General features: G+C 61.3%; 4 protein-coding genes across 4 annotated transcripts; all 4 read left to right on the top strand.

Annotated features, from left to right (window-relative positions):
* Positions 1-854: 854 nt before the first annotated feature.
* On the top strand, positions 855-2249 carry LMJF_36_5780 (conserved hypothetical protein; the record flags this gene model as incomplete). The annotated part of the gene is made up of 1 exon (XM_001687113.1): positions 855-2249. One exon carries the CDS (start codon positions 855-857, stop codon positions 2247-2249), a length of 1395 nt encoding a protein of 464 aa, XP_001687165.1.
* Positions 2250-4343: 2094 nt separating this feature from the next.
* On the top strand, positions 4344-4859 carry LMJF_36_5770 (conserved hypothetical protein; the record flags this gene model as incomplete). The annotated part of the gene is made up of 1 exon (XM_001687112.1): positions 4344-4859. The coding sequence occupies one exon, from the start codon at positions 4344-4346 to the stop codon at positions 4857-4859; it is 516 nt and encodes a 171-aa protein (XP_001687164.1).
* Positions 4860-5834: 975 nt separating this feature from the next.
* LMJF_36_5760 (conserved hypothetical protein) lies at positions 5835-11147 on the top strand (the record flags this gene model as incomplete). Its single annotated transcript, XM_001687111.1, has 1 exon — positions 5835-11147. The coding sequence occupies one exon, from the start codon at positions 5835-5837 to the stop codon at positions 11145-11147; it is 5313 nt and encodes a 1770-aa protein (XP_001687163.1).
* A 691-nt stretch (positions 11148-11838) lies between these two features.
* LMJF_36_5750 (conserved hypothetical protein) lies at positions 11839-13881 on the top strand (the record flags this gene model as incomplete). The annotated part of the gene is made up of 1 exon (XM_001687110.1): positions 11839-13881. One exon carries the CDS (start codon positions 11839-11841, stop codon positions 13879-13881), a length of 2043 nt encoding a protein of 680 aa, XP_001687162.1.
* Between the last annotated feature and the right edge of the window lie 320 nt (positions 13882-14201).

Genomic DNA, 14201 nt, shown 5'->3' with positions numbered 1-14201 from the left:
CGCGGAGGCGGGGAGGAAGCGCGTGACTGGTGTTCTCTTTGCGAACTCACTCATCCCTTGGCGCTCGTGAGCCTGGTGCCCGCTACCTCTGCCTGTGAATAGGCGTCTGCCTTGTACCGAAAGGCAACAAAAGGTGGACGGACTTCTCTCGTTACCATGTAGCCCGACACGGCGTGCCAAAGGACTGCTGCGCGGGTGTGCCGCAGGGGAGGGGGGGGGGAGGGCAAAGCGCATGTTTTCCTCGGATGGTTCGCCGGCCAAGAGAGGTGGGCGAGCTCGGGTCATGGGCCAAAAACAGCAATGAGCCACTCGCTTGCTTTGAGGCACTTCTGTACACAGCTGTGCTGCCTCCTTACCAGACTCCCTACCTGCGTGCACTGCAGTGTGCAGTGAGCCTCTGTGAAAGTGTTGCTTCCTAGAAAAGGGAGGAGGGACAGAGGCAGAAATGGTCTCTGTGTTATCGAGGCCTCCTTCTTTGCCTTTTTGTTTCATCTGTCTAGCACTCTGGTGTCGACGACAGGCGCACGTCACCGTTACACGCGCATATGCGACGCTGTGTCATGACTGCTTCCCCGCACTCTCAGCCATACACACCACACACACACACTCCTCCCCCTCCTCCTCTCTACTCATGCTTTCGCGCACCCGACCAAACAACGAAAAGCGAAAGCGGGGCACTGCAGCTGACAACGAAAGGACAGTCGACGAGCGCACCGCCATCCCTGGTGCACACACACACACACACACACGTGAAGGAGGTCGTGTCCACGGTGCCCCAACCGCTCCTTCTTCCCTTCTCGGCCCATACAGATACGCATCTTTCAGCACACCCGGATCCGAAGTTGTGAGGTCGAATGAGCTCTTCAGATCTCATCAAGGAGGACGACTACGTCTTCATCAGCGGCAGAGGGTTGAACAAGATTGTGCAAATCAAAAAGGATGTCACGGTGCGCCTCGGGCGATCTGGTGCAGCACTCGCCACGACGCTGATTGGCATACGCTACGGTGGCGTGTGCCACCTCGACCACGCTCGAAAGAAGTTCGTGGAGAGCGACGAGTACCCGGATCTGGACATCACCGAGGTCGGGGATGGCGAGGAGGTGAAGGACAATCGCGACTTGGTAGATGACAACACGAATCAGCAACTCTCGAACGACGAGGTAGCAGCGATTCGTCGCGATAAAGGCCTCGACGAGCTCCTCCAAGCGCTAGTGGAAAAGAGTGCCAGCTACCGCACGAAAACTAACTTCGCGCAGGAGAAGTACCTCAAAAAGAAGCAAAAGAAGTACGGCACCCTCTTCAAGGTGGAGCGTGTGACCGTCGACAACCTGGCGGAGCTCCACGTCCCCACCATCAATCCGTCGGACAACACGTCTGAAGACGCGCGGTGCCTTCGACTGCGCGCCGACACGGTGGCTCTGATTCTACATCACAGCGACGTGCACCACAACAGCCGTGTTATTCTGTACGAGAAGACGAACGGTGTGCTGCCGGCAAGCCTACTCACGCGCATGTCGGACGAGGGCCGCATCTTCCAGATCCTTGACAAGAACGCGCAGCCGAGCCCGACGACTGCCGTCAAGGTGCTGAAGCTCCCACTCGTCAAGGAGCGGTGGAAGGCGGTGCCCCGCAACCGTGGATTTCTGGAGGGGTTGGAAGAACCGGACAAGGACTCGGCGAGGGACACCGCTGAGGCGGCTGAGAAGAACGCCGCCGGCGCTGCCGCAGGGAAGGGGCTGCAGCGTCAAGACATCTGTGCTAGCTCGACGCAGTGGGTGAAGGGGCTCGAGGCGCGGCAGCTCCTGCTCGAGAGTTCGGCGGATTCCCTTGTCATCTGCGACGACGAGGCGCCGCAACGCGCCGTGGCGGACCTGCTCCCCTTCCTGGCGTTTGGTGGCCACATTGTTGTCTACAGCCCCTTCCTTGAGGACCTCACCGGCATCTTTCTCGCGCTGCGCGACGACTGTGTGAACCTTCAAATATCCGAAACGTGGTACCGCCATCACCAAGTGCTACCAAAGCGCACCCACCCTACCGTGAACATGAGCACAGCGGCCGGGTATCTTCTTACGGCGATCAAGGTGTGCCGGAACCCAGCGGCACCGCGGTTGACTGCGGCGGTAACGGCACCTGCGCTATCAGCCACGACGCACGCAGGTCACAAGAGGTCAGCTACCGAGGAGCTCAACGGCATGGCTTCGAAGAAGTCTGCGACCAGGGAAGCCTCGGACGAAGGAAACGCCAACTGAATCGAGTCGCCACGCGTGCTCTCCTGCTGCGCGCCGCACGCCCCATGCGCCTCCCTCGCTCTGTGTGCCTCTGCCAGTCAGTGTGCGTTGGCGTTCGTGTGTGCGCCTGTGTCTGTTTAGCAATCTAGTAAGTCGATTAAGCAAGACAAGAATCTGAGAACACGTCAAACGGAAAGAAAGAATACCAGCCAGCGACACCGCGCGAGCACGCTCTGGCAGCACTGTTTCCCATCGTGCGCCCCGTCCCCTTCTCCCTTTTCTCTTCCCCTATCCCATGCCAGGAATGTGGGTATAGATATGTTTCTGCCTGTCTGCCGTCTTTTAGCGTTTTTGTGCGTCGTTTGGACGCATGTCGACGTTTGTGCGCGTGCAGGGCGTGGCACCTCCTCCGGTGTTTCATGCTCATATGATACCCCATCTTCGTTGTGAACCTCAACCATCTCATCTCTTTCCACTCTTTCGATGGGCTGTCCTTGGAACCGTGCCAACGCACACATACACACTCACACGCACAAACACCGCCGATCATTTGAATAAACCCGTTCGGGAGCTCCGCAGTCGTTTTACAGTCTCCCATTGTTTTTTCTCCCACACACAAGCCCACATTTTTTTCGATCGTCGGCAAATCTCAATCTGTTTTCAACAAGCTCTATCTGCACCCCACCCTATCCCACCTTCCCTCTCCGGCCGTCATCATGATCTACGATACCAACTCCGCGCAGTACCAACAGTTTCTTAGGTCCAGCGGCCGCCGTCGCGATGACTACGGAAAGTCCAAGACGGCCATCGTGAACAAGCAGACTGCCAAGCCGGCAGGCGCGGCCAGCACTGGTCTGTAGAGAGCGCTATCTCTCTTTCTCACCGCCGCCAGAGCTACGATGTGCTGAGCCGTGCAGCCGATCCTGCACCGCCTCTCCTCTGCTGCGGCGTGTGCCCGGTATCCGGTGGACTGTGCGAGGCGTAGGTGCAGTGGCCTTTTGTGCGCACTCCCCGAGCACCGCTCACCAGCGCCACTTGTTCTTCGTCGCTGGTGAAAGTGGTGGCCAAGGCAAAGTAGTCCAGCTCTGCGAGCGTTAATGTTCGTGTTCTCGTTGTCCGTGATGTGGCGTTTCTTCGTCGGTTCATGTTTTTTTTTTTTTTTAGCGCGCGCGTGTGTGTGTGTGTATGTGCGTACTTGTTGTTGTGTTACGCATCCCGGCTCCATCCGCCCTCTGCGTATTCTCTAGCGGATCCAGGGAAGGGGGCGGGCCTTAACTGATTATCCCTCCCTCTCTCCGTCCGGGTCTGCATCTGATCGCGATTGTGTGAGTGCGCGTGCGAGTGATGCGTAGGCGACGGTGGCAGAGCGAGAGTGTGTGTAATATTTAACCGAAAGACAGGCCGATAAATGTTGGAGGGACTCGTTAAACACGAAAACGCGCGCAAAGGGCGCCGTGCCAGTCACGCCTTGTGCCAAGCTGGCGCACCGCAACGGTCCACGTTCGTTTGTGCGTGTAGGCATACAGCCGAATGAGGCTGTGGAACGAGGCCAGGTGAAGGGCTGCGGCTATGCTGCGGCACCCTAATGTGCACGGGCGATGGCGTTTGCTGGCTTCTGTGGGAGCCCGACTCCCTCTTGTGGGGCCACCTTTGCGGTTTGCGCCAGAGGTGTTGCGGCCTTTCTTTTCCTGCCCTCTGCCATTCTTTGCGGCCGCTCAAACGCATTGGGAGGTGCACATCAGCCGGCTGTTTCACTCACGGGCGGCCCGCGCCCAGCAGTGCCCTGACTTTTCACTCTTCCTTTCTCTCGACATGGATGAACGCCCCACGGGGTCCCTGCAGCACTCGGCCTCTGCTCAACACCGCTCGTGACTCTCTCTCTCTCTCTCTGTTTCCATTGTTTCCACTGTTTCTTCTGCAGTGTCCCCACCCCTCGCTCCCGTCCCCTGCTGACACGTACATACGCAACTTCACCGAGGCGTTCTTAGCGCCCCTACCTCCGCCTCCGCGTGGACCCTCGTTGGTTGTATGCAGCAGACTACATGCACAGCGCCCCAGTTTCAAACGGTAACAGTTCCAGCGAAATTGAGAGAGGGGCGCACGTAGTAGGCGAACATGAAGCGCTTTTTCTCTTCGCTCTACGAGGGCACAGGCATCATCAAGGACCCGGGGCAGCGGAGCATCGCCAGCCGCGTCACTGTTTTGGCTGTGGAGGGGGTGGCTGTCTTCACAGTGCTAGGCACGCTCGGCGTCGACACCTCGCCCCTTATTGCTGCTGCGGGAGTCACCGGCGCGACAATCGGTTTTGCGTGCAAAGACTTCGGAGCGAACTTCGTCGCCAGCATCGCCCTTTCCGGCCAACGAGCGCTGCGCACGGGCAACAAGGTCTCGATCGGTGTTGGTCCCAACATCGTCTCCGGCACCGTTGTAGACTGGGACACGCGCTACATCTACCTCCGAAACGAGGAGAGGGCCGTAGTATGTGTACCGAACAATGTGGTGCTCAACTCTGTCGTCGTGTGGAAGGATCCGGATACGAGGGCTCCGCTGACAGCGGAGGGTGCGGCTCAGGGAAACGACAGCAAGGAGTGGACTGCAGCCGCCAGCGCAGCTAAGCCGCCCAAGAAGTAGCGCGGTAGTCGCCTTGGCTTTCACAACCCCCATTCTCCGTTTCTCTCTCTTTTTTCCACCACCCCGCTCTGGCAGTGCGTGTGGTGAGGCGCGGATGCACACCCCCAGCAAGATATACGACATCGTCTATGCGCTGCCTCCTTCTCTCTGGTGTTCTCGAATGCGCGGATGAGAAACTCTCTGCCAGGACCATCTGCAGCCCTCACGATGTGCCTAGTATAGGTGGGGGGGGGGCGGGGATACCAGCACCTCGACCTATCTTTGTGCAGTGCTGATCTCCTATATACTGGCCTTTCCCACACCCCTCGCCCTTTTGCGCCTCTTCTCTGCAGCTGCGCCCTGCACGCTTCGACGCGCCCGATCGCTGAGAGAAACTGTGAATTAGTGTGAAGCTGTCCTCTTCCGTTTGCCGTCGGCTCTCGTTTTCTGTGGCGGAGTCACGGCGGTGGCTCACTAAGACACACGCCGTCACAGGAAGGTCGTCGGCCGTAGGCGAGAGACGCGAAAAGAACGCAGCCGTTTTTCCAAGGAAGAGGCTCTCTTCTCTCCACGTTCTGCGGAACCGCTACTCCGCCCTCCTGGCCAGGTTTGCATCCACCAACGCACCTCCCTCACGCGCGTTAGCGCGTGACGCGTGCTCTCGACCTTCCTCCTCTTCTCCTATTCCCTTTCTGTCCCTGCCGTGCTCTGCTCATCTCCTCCGTGCATCGGACGATTGGTTGTCTAGCTGCTGCCAAGGCCCCTGGGGAGCGCCTCGATCGCCTTGTAGCCTCGCGGAACATCACAGCAGTGCCGCGACCGTACTCGCCCATCGGCTTCTTCTTTTTGTTATTCGTGCCTTGTGGAGCAGGTCTGCCCCCTCCTCCCTACGTTGCCTCTTCTGGTGCCGTTTTTCGTTGGTGGTGGTGCTCTCCTCTTTTTTGTTTTGCTCGACGCTCCGCTCTTCGTTCCGTTGACGAGCGCCATGCGTACCGGATGGCCGCCAAGACCCCTCTCGAGCTGACCAGCGTGGGCAGAGTCCCCCCGCGCGAGGGTGGGCTCTCGTCGCGTGTGGTGCCGTCGGTGGCGGAGGTGCTCCCGGGACTGTATTTGATTGCAACGATTGTGCGGGCAAAGAATCGGTGTCTGCTGGAGCTGCTGCAACCGACGGCGACGTCTTCCGACGCAGTCTCGCGCTCGTCTGAGTTAACGCACAGCGACGTGCTGCAACGACGCTTGTCGGAGTCTTTGGAGAGCTCCGCAAGACAGGCATCCGCAGTGAATGTACCAGCGACGCTCACGTCTGGCTTTCGAGTGCCGCGAGTCATCCAACTCGTCGCCGAGGATGAGGGGATTATTGAAACCGTTGCCCTCGTTCGAGAGCCGCTTGGCTTGGCGTTCTCATCCGCTCTCGAGGGACAAGAGGGCAGCGCTACGCGGACGAGCGCCGGAGACGGCTCGTCGCCTACATCGATCCACCACGTGCATGTGCACTTTTTCATCGGCACTTCTAACGGAACGGTCCTCGTAGGAAACGCGTTGCGCGGCACCATCCTGGCCGTCGTGCAGTTTCAGTACCATCATCGCTTCGATGATGAGCGGCGGGGCGATCGACTCACCACAACCTCCAACAGCCGCACAGGTGAATGTCGCGATGACCCGGCGGCAGGATGCCCGACGCACGAAAAGGGCACCGCTGTGAACCAGTCGGTGGTGAAGTTTGTGGTGCGCCAGCGGTCCGACGCGCTGCTGTGGAATCCGTCTCTTCCCTTCTCACAACTGTCGGCGGGCGCGGGGTCGATACGGGGTAGTGGCCGCTCCGCGAAAGCCAGCGATTCCCCCGCATCTCCAACAGCGGACTCGCGCGTCGTCAGCGTCTTTGTTGTGCACAGTGGCGGCAAGGTAGTCGAGCTCTCCCGCGCCGCACTAGACGTGTTTGTGCGCGTCTCCGTCAATCGTCTGGACGGTCGTCGCCCGCATCTCATATTAGAGTGGTCACCGGAGACGTCCACCACCGCCTTCCCAGTCGCCGGACCTGCCAGCGATTTTGCTGCACACGTCGACTATGTGTCGGTGTTGGCGCCGTCGCCGGCCTCGTACTCGACTATCGAGAGCCGCACCGCGTCCACCAAGTCGGCGACGGCAGAGTCGACCACCTTCTCCATTGTCGATGCCGACATCGTCAGAGAGCCTTCCGGCGCCGGAGCGTCGCCGTTGCTGTCTCCCCTTGAAGCGCAGCGCGGCTTCTCCGATGTGCTTCTTGTCGGTGGCACAAGCCCGCTCTTCTCGTCGTTTCGCCTGCAGCTTCCGCCCTCGCGCTTCTCGGCATCGAACACGGTTGCGGCTGTCAAGCACATGGTAACTGGTGTGGCTCGCTCGCTGTGGTCCAAAGCTATCGGCACGTCGAAGACAGTGGCCCGCCCACCGCACCTCAAAAAAGTCGCTGCACTGCGCACGCACGCGCTTTTGCAAGCCGACGCGAAATGCACTGCGCTTCAGGTGGACCCCACGCAGCAATGGACGGCGCTCGCGATTGAGGGTGGCGGCCGCATCTATGTGGCCGATGTGCAGAGCGGCATCGTGGCTACAGTGCTGAAGGGCTGTCGCGCTGCGCAGTTTACATGGTGGTGGACGGAGCTCGCCGGTGGCAGGCCTGCCTTGTTGCTCGTCGTGTACCTGCCGCTCCGCCGCGCCGTTGAGGTGTACACGACGCGGACGTGGCAGCGCCTCGCCGCACGACACGTGCCGAAGGGGAGTGTGCTGCTGCGATGCTGTGGGGCGCCATGTGAAGCAATGCGAAGCACGTCAGACTCCCACGGACGAGACTGCTCGACTGCTGCGTGTGATGGCAACGGCACTGCCCCGCTGTTCATGGACCCTGCCGGAAACGTGTTCCGTGTGGGTATACAGTGGGTGCTCGACAATACACAGGCAAGCCTCGCTCGCCTGGGCTCCACACAGCCCGCATCGCGGAGTGGAGGCGCGGGAGCAGCGTGTCCCGCCAGTGAGACGTGTGCGTTGAGCACGTCGGTGCTGCGGGGTTGCAAGACCCCTGATGATTTTCTTGAACTTGCCCTGAAGCTGCCCTTGCCATGCCCACGCGTCCAGCGACTGGCCTCCGCGGGAGGAGGATGCAGTGTTCCCGGAGGCGATGAGGTGCGCAGCTACCTAAAGGAGCTGGCCGTGCTCTGCGAGACAGTCCAGCGTCGATTTGCGCCAGGGTACGCGGAGATCGCCGTGATACCGATCCCGAGCGCCGTGCAGGACGTTCTGGGCGGCGCGGTGACGGCAGTGCCGCGCGGCGTGACCGCGGCGCAGTGCCTCCACTACGTTCAACTGTATGCGAGCCTGGTGGAGAACTACCAGCGCCTCTCCACCTGCAAAGACGTCGCTGCGACCCTCTACTTCGACCCGCACCAGTGGACCTCGCCCCTGGTGACTCCGGACCTGTGGAAGGTGACGTTCTGCATCGCAGCACATCCCGCCGTAGCTGCCTTTGTGAAAACCATGGACGCTTATGTCGCTGCAGCCCTCGCAGCGCACCCCGCCGAACTGCACATCTACAAGAAGCACGTCTCCACGTACCTGCAGCAGGCAATGCGTGGCCCCCCTCGTGCATCTGCTACAGCGGGGCCAGGCAGCGCATGCCCTGCGGCACGGGAGCTGCTGACAACCAGAGCGGCGCCGTGCTTGGCCGACCCCTCCAGCTTCATACCCCTTCCTGCATTTCTGCGCTGCTTCTACGTCGGGTCGATACACCCCACTTTTCTGCGCGGTGCCATTGAGAGCGCCGAAGACGCTGACGGCAGCGTCAGCATTCTCGGCCCCTTATCCGACCTCGTCTTTGGGGTTTGGGGTGTGGACAGCTTTCTCGCGCAGCTTCCCGCGCTCCGACAGGTTGGCTGCGCAGACAGCGATATCGCGCACATCACTGTCACTTGGGTGGCGCGTCAAGCCGGCCGCGACCTGGCCGCGTTGCTGTCCACCACCACAGTAGGATGCCTCGCCGCAACGTTGCTCAGCTTCCCTGACGACCACTTCGCGGCGGCATTGGCACGGGCACCGATCCCGTTTGTCTCCGTCAATGGCGATTTGGCGGCTCGCGCGGCGGTGGACAGCGTGACGGGCCTGCTGTGGTGCTGTGCAGTACGGATGGCGCTGCGACAACGGACGTCATCCTTCGCCCAAAGCGAGCTGCTGCTGCGCCGCGTGCGGCAGCTACTTCAGCTGTGGCATAGTCTCTCAAAGTGCTCACCTCCGCCGACCACCCCCGAGTCCACGGATGCGGATCCGAGGCCGAGCGGCAGCGCCGCCTCAGAGAACGCGGTGGCCTTGCATCTCCGCCTGAGCGGCATCGATCCGTCCTGCTTGCCGACCGCAGAGGCTGCCGGTCGTACGTGCGACAGCGGTGGACGAAAGGTGACCGCGACAAGTATGGTTGCCTGCTCTGAGGGGGACGTCATAGAGGTGTATTTGCAGCGCAACGGCATCACAGCCACGCTCCTGGACGGCTTCGCGGTGCCACGAGCGGACGCGGACGCGGTCGCCGCCCGTCTTTTCCCGCTCCTTTCCGCCTTTGTCTCACTACTCGGCGAAGCGGGGTACGCTAGCGAGCCAGACGCCGTTGTCGTCCCGTCGTTGGCGTGGATCGACGGGCACCAGTGGGATGTGGAGGGGTTTCGCAACGCGGCACTACGGCCAATCGAGCAGCTCTGGCAGCAGCTGAGCTCGACGTCCGCAAAGGACGGCACTGGCGCGCCCTTGAGTAGCAGCACGTCGGCCGTGTACGCGTCCTGCCTCATTCTTGTAACCATGAGCGTCCTGCAGCACGCCTTGCGCCCTCTCACCAGCTTAGATTTTTTTTTCTGGGAAACCGACGCCGTCCCTGATGGAAATTTCTTTCCTGTCGACGGAATCCCATCCGGTCTCGTGCTGTCCGGCAGCCGCACCACTCGCGACTACCTGAACAGTGTGCAGCGACTCTCGAGTCTGCTGGAGGGCATGCTGCTGCGCGTCGTCGCGCCGCTCGAGAACGCCGAGCGGGCTCTCCTCATTCAGCAGATCAGCCTTGCCTTGGCAGCGGACGACGCGCTCCTCTTCCCGCTCGTGCCAAAGTTTCTGCGTGTGCGGCTGACGATTTGGATGCAGGTGCTGGCCCAGACCCCGCGCGCCCCGCTGCGGCGGACGCAGCGAGTGCGTCGGCTGGTGGAGCTGATCCTCTTCTTTTCCGAGGTGTCCTCCTTGACAATGGGCGGTGTGCCGCTGACGCAGCTGCAGTCTTACCTCTCCATTCCGTGGAGGGTCCTGCTCGGTGGTCCCAGCAGACGGGTGCAGCTTCAGCTTCTCCCAACCGTGGCCCTCACGGACAGGGCGTCGCTGACAGCCTGTCGTGCCTCCCCCGCGGCCACCGCCTCGCTAACCACGCGGCGCGCCGACCCCGTGCTTTCGCCGTACGCGGCGGAGGAGGAGGATACGCACAGTGCCCCGCTGAACGCGCGGGCGGCGGCAACGGTGCTTCGACGGTTTCTGGCCGCTGGAGGCGTCTTGCACGCGAAGCAGCGTGGGGCGACCGCGATCCCCGCTGCAGGGCCAACGCCTTGCCTTGGTCTCATCGCCGAGGATACGCGTCGAGCCCTGGCGTCTCTAGCACAGTGCCTCGGCCTCCACGAGTCTTTCCCCGACATCGCCGATGTCGTGCTCATGGACTACGAGATCAAGCATCTGTTCCCCGTCGCGACTGTAGAACAGGAGATGTTGCTGTTGTCCTCCAAGGCGGCCGCGCCCCAGGTGGCGGCATCGATTCTGCAGTCATTTTTGGTTCTCATTCTCCAGTGCCTGTCGGCGCGGCGTAACGGGTATGGGCAGCGCGGCGACCGTGTCGCTTACGATGCCACTTCGAAACAGCTGTGTAGCATGGCACAGGCCGCCTCGGTGGAGTTGCGAACATGGCTGAAAGAACGCGAGGAAGAGATGACGGTGGCAGCGACGCCCGAGAGCAGGACAAAGAAGGGCGCAGCGGGTGGCAAAGAGTCCACATTGTCTGCCCTACGCGGCCCTTACGCGGTGCCGGCCGAGTCCGTCTTGGCTGATCCCGGGTGGGTGACATCAGCAGAACACCACGAGATGGGCCGCCTGGTGTCGTCCGTCCTCTCGACCGGGAAGGGAAGTGCGGCCAACAAAAACCTCTTCCACCTGCTCTTCACACTCTCGCAGTGGGCATGCGAAGGCCGCCTGTACCTCCCATCTGCTGCGCAGCGAGTGGCACACGAACTGCCGCTGATCGTTGAGAGGTGGGAGAAGCTGATTTGAGGCCGGGGCACGCGTGGAATCAAGCGCTGCTACGTGTTGCCTCATTGGGGTGTTTTTAGTTGCTGCGCCGACGTTGATGGCGGATTCCTTTACGCGTGTGTGTGTGTGTGTGTGTGTGTGTGTGTGTGCTCGATCGTCTCTTCTCCCTTGCCGTGTCTACCCCGTGTGCGCGCGTTGCGTACCGGAGCCCGGTTTGTTTAGCCCCGCGCTATTCGCGTAGGTATGTGCGCGCGCGAACCTGCTCCGACGCGGTGCGACTCAGCTCGTCGAGTGACAAACACCGGAGAGCACATTTTCTCTCTTGTCCCCTACCCCCCCCCCGCACACACACACACACACACACACTCAGTGCGTGGGCAAGGGCGAGTGCGCCTCCACAAGTAGCCCAACGGTGTGTGAGAGAGAGCCGCCGCTGGATGAACAAAGACCTGCTCCAGAGGAAAAGTACGCATCTCGTGACACATTTTTTTTGTCGTGCGTGCAGCAAAGTCTGTCGCCTCGCTGACTTTCCTTTTCTTCCGCTGCTTCCTCCTCCTCTGCTGACCTCCTTTCCGGGGTGTCCCATCCCTCCCGCCTTCTCGCTCCCTCCTTTCCGTTGCATTCTTGCTTTGACCCGATTCATCCTCGCTGGTGCGACCGCCCGTGCGCGCCGACGTCGCAGCGTAGGCGCGGAGGCTCCCCGACGGGTACAATGAACCTCGATCAACTGTCGCAGTTTCTTGCCACCGTGGTGCGCCGGCACACCGCACGCGAGGAGAGCATTGGCGCCAAACGTCGACTTGTGCCGCTATACCGCGGCGATACCGACGACGACGGCGCTCGGCCCCTCCCTGTCGCTTCGCTCAAGACGCTCTACACGGATTTCGAGGTACGTGAGCTGCCCGCCTTTTACGGCGATGGTGCTCCCCTTGTGCTCAAGCTAGGCGGCAGTGCCTCAACCAAGAGTGCAGATGATTCTGCGCGGAACGGCGCCATCGTCAGCTCCCTCAAGCGTCCTCGTGACGCGCAGGAGGGCCACGGTGAAACCGAAGTCGCGCCAAAGGTTGCGGAGGCCAGCGCGCCGGTACCGTGCAGCACCGTCGAGGAGGTGATCGGCCCCCTGATCAGCACCGAGGACCTTGCGAACCTGCGTACGGGACTGGCCGGTGCGGCCAAGTCGATTCCGCTGCCGAGTGTCACCGACAAGGCGAAGCGCGCCGCGCTTCACAAGGCCATCAAGGCGTGTCTCGGCGGCACGCACGTGAGCAACACGGTGGATGGTGTTGTGACCGTCGTCAAGGCAAACGCGGCCGACCGCCGGGAAGAACGTCGGCGCTCTCGCACCAACCGCCCGGAGCCGAAGTACCACCACTTCACGCTCTACAAGGAGAACACGGACAACAACCAAGCGCTGCGCATGCTCGCCCACCACCTGAAGGTCTCCTCGCGACAACTGCAGTTCTGCGGCACCAAGGACAAGCGGGCCGTCACGCTGCAGCGCGTCGCGGTACGCGGAACAACAGTGGAGCGGCTCATGACAATCAACAGTCGCGCCTTTGGAGCACACAACGTCATCAAGGTCTGCGGCTTCACGGAGGAAAAACACGGGTTGCGCCTCGGCGACGCTCTCGGGAACCACTTTCGTATCGTTCTCCGCATGTTCCCTGCCGCGCCGTTGGCCGCCGACAGCGAGACTTCCGTGTGCCACGCGCTTACGGCGCAGGACCTGCACGAGGTAGAGCGCGTCGTGCAAGAGGTGGGGGTCATAAACTACTTTGGCCCTCAGCGCTTCGGCACGACGTGCATATTGACCAGTGACGTCGGCGTTCAGTTCCTGCAGGGGCGCCTTCGCGAGGGCCTTCGCATGATCCTGGAGTCGAAAGCGCGCATGGTGCCGGAGATGCAGCGGGTGGTGGAGCTCTTTGACGCGAGCGACTACGCGGCAGCACTACAGACAGCGCCGTACTTTTGCTACCAGGAGCGTGACATCCTCAAACACCTGTCGACGAATCCGACCGACTACCTAGGCTCGCTGCAAACCATCTCACGTACCATGGGGATGATGTACTTTCACTCTGTGCAGAGTCTCGTATGGAACCTACTGGCCTCGTCGCGGCTGTCCGACAAGGGTCGAGCACACGCCGAGGTGGGTGATCTCGTGCTTGAATCCACGTATCAGGAGCGCGTGGCTTTCAGGGATGCGCAGCCAACGCCGAATTCCGACAACACCAAACTGCCGGCTACCCGTCGTCTGACAAGCGAAGACGACTGCGCGCGTTTCGGCCTCGAGGACGTCCTTCTTCCGGTCCCAGGGCCAGATCAAGATCTCGTGTACCCCTCCTCGATTGGCTGCACGCGAGACGACTATGACGCTGTGCTTGCGGCGCTGGGCATCGACTTTGCCTCGAAGGAGGCGCTGGCGCTGATGAAGGTGTTTCACTTCCACGGCACGTACCGCGCGCTGGGGGTGCGGCCCAAGGACTTCTCACTGCGCGCGGAGACAGTGGATGGCTGGCGAACCCCTGTGCTGAAGTCCGACTGGGAGAAACACTGCGACGTGGAAGGTATCGTGACACCGGCGCTCAGCAGCGCCGGCAACGCGGCATCGGCGCTGGAGCCGATGGGGCCGGTGCAAGTCGTGGTCGCCACCTTCTCACTGCCACCCGGTAGCTACGCGACGAGTGTGCTACGAGAGTTTTGCATTCCTACAACGGAGAACGGCCAAGGCAAAGACTTAGGGACGGAGGATGAGTAAAGCAGCTGTGGCGACACCCTGTCACACGATGGGTGGCAGGAGCGTCGCAACGGTGGTCGTCACCACCGACCCGCAAGCCGTTGCATTGTCACGCGCTCTTTGCGCCTCTGCCGTCTCTGTCGTTCCCTCTCACCGCTGTCACTGCCTCCTCTGACATATGTCATGTGATGGGGTCAACTTGTAAGTAAGACCCTAGAAGACTCTCTCGCGCTGCAGCATGTTTCTTTTTTTGTTTTGTCGTTGCCTCCTCTGGAGCTGCACCGGCGTCATGTGGGCGAGACACGCCTCCCCCCCCCCTTCTCCCTCCCTCCTGAAAAGGG

This window comes from Leishmania major, chromosome 36 (genome assembly GCF_000002725.2).
Source record: "Leishmania major strain Friedlin complete genome, chromosome 36".
NCBI classification, from domain to species: Eukaryota; Euglenozoa; class Kinetoplastea; order Trypanosomatida; family Trypanosomatidae; genus Leishmania; species Leishmania major.
Note: the sequence above shows the minus strand (reverse complement) of the source record. Positions and strands in the feature narration are given on the sequence as shown.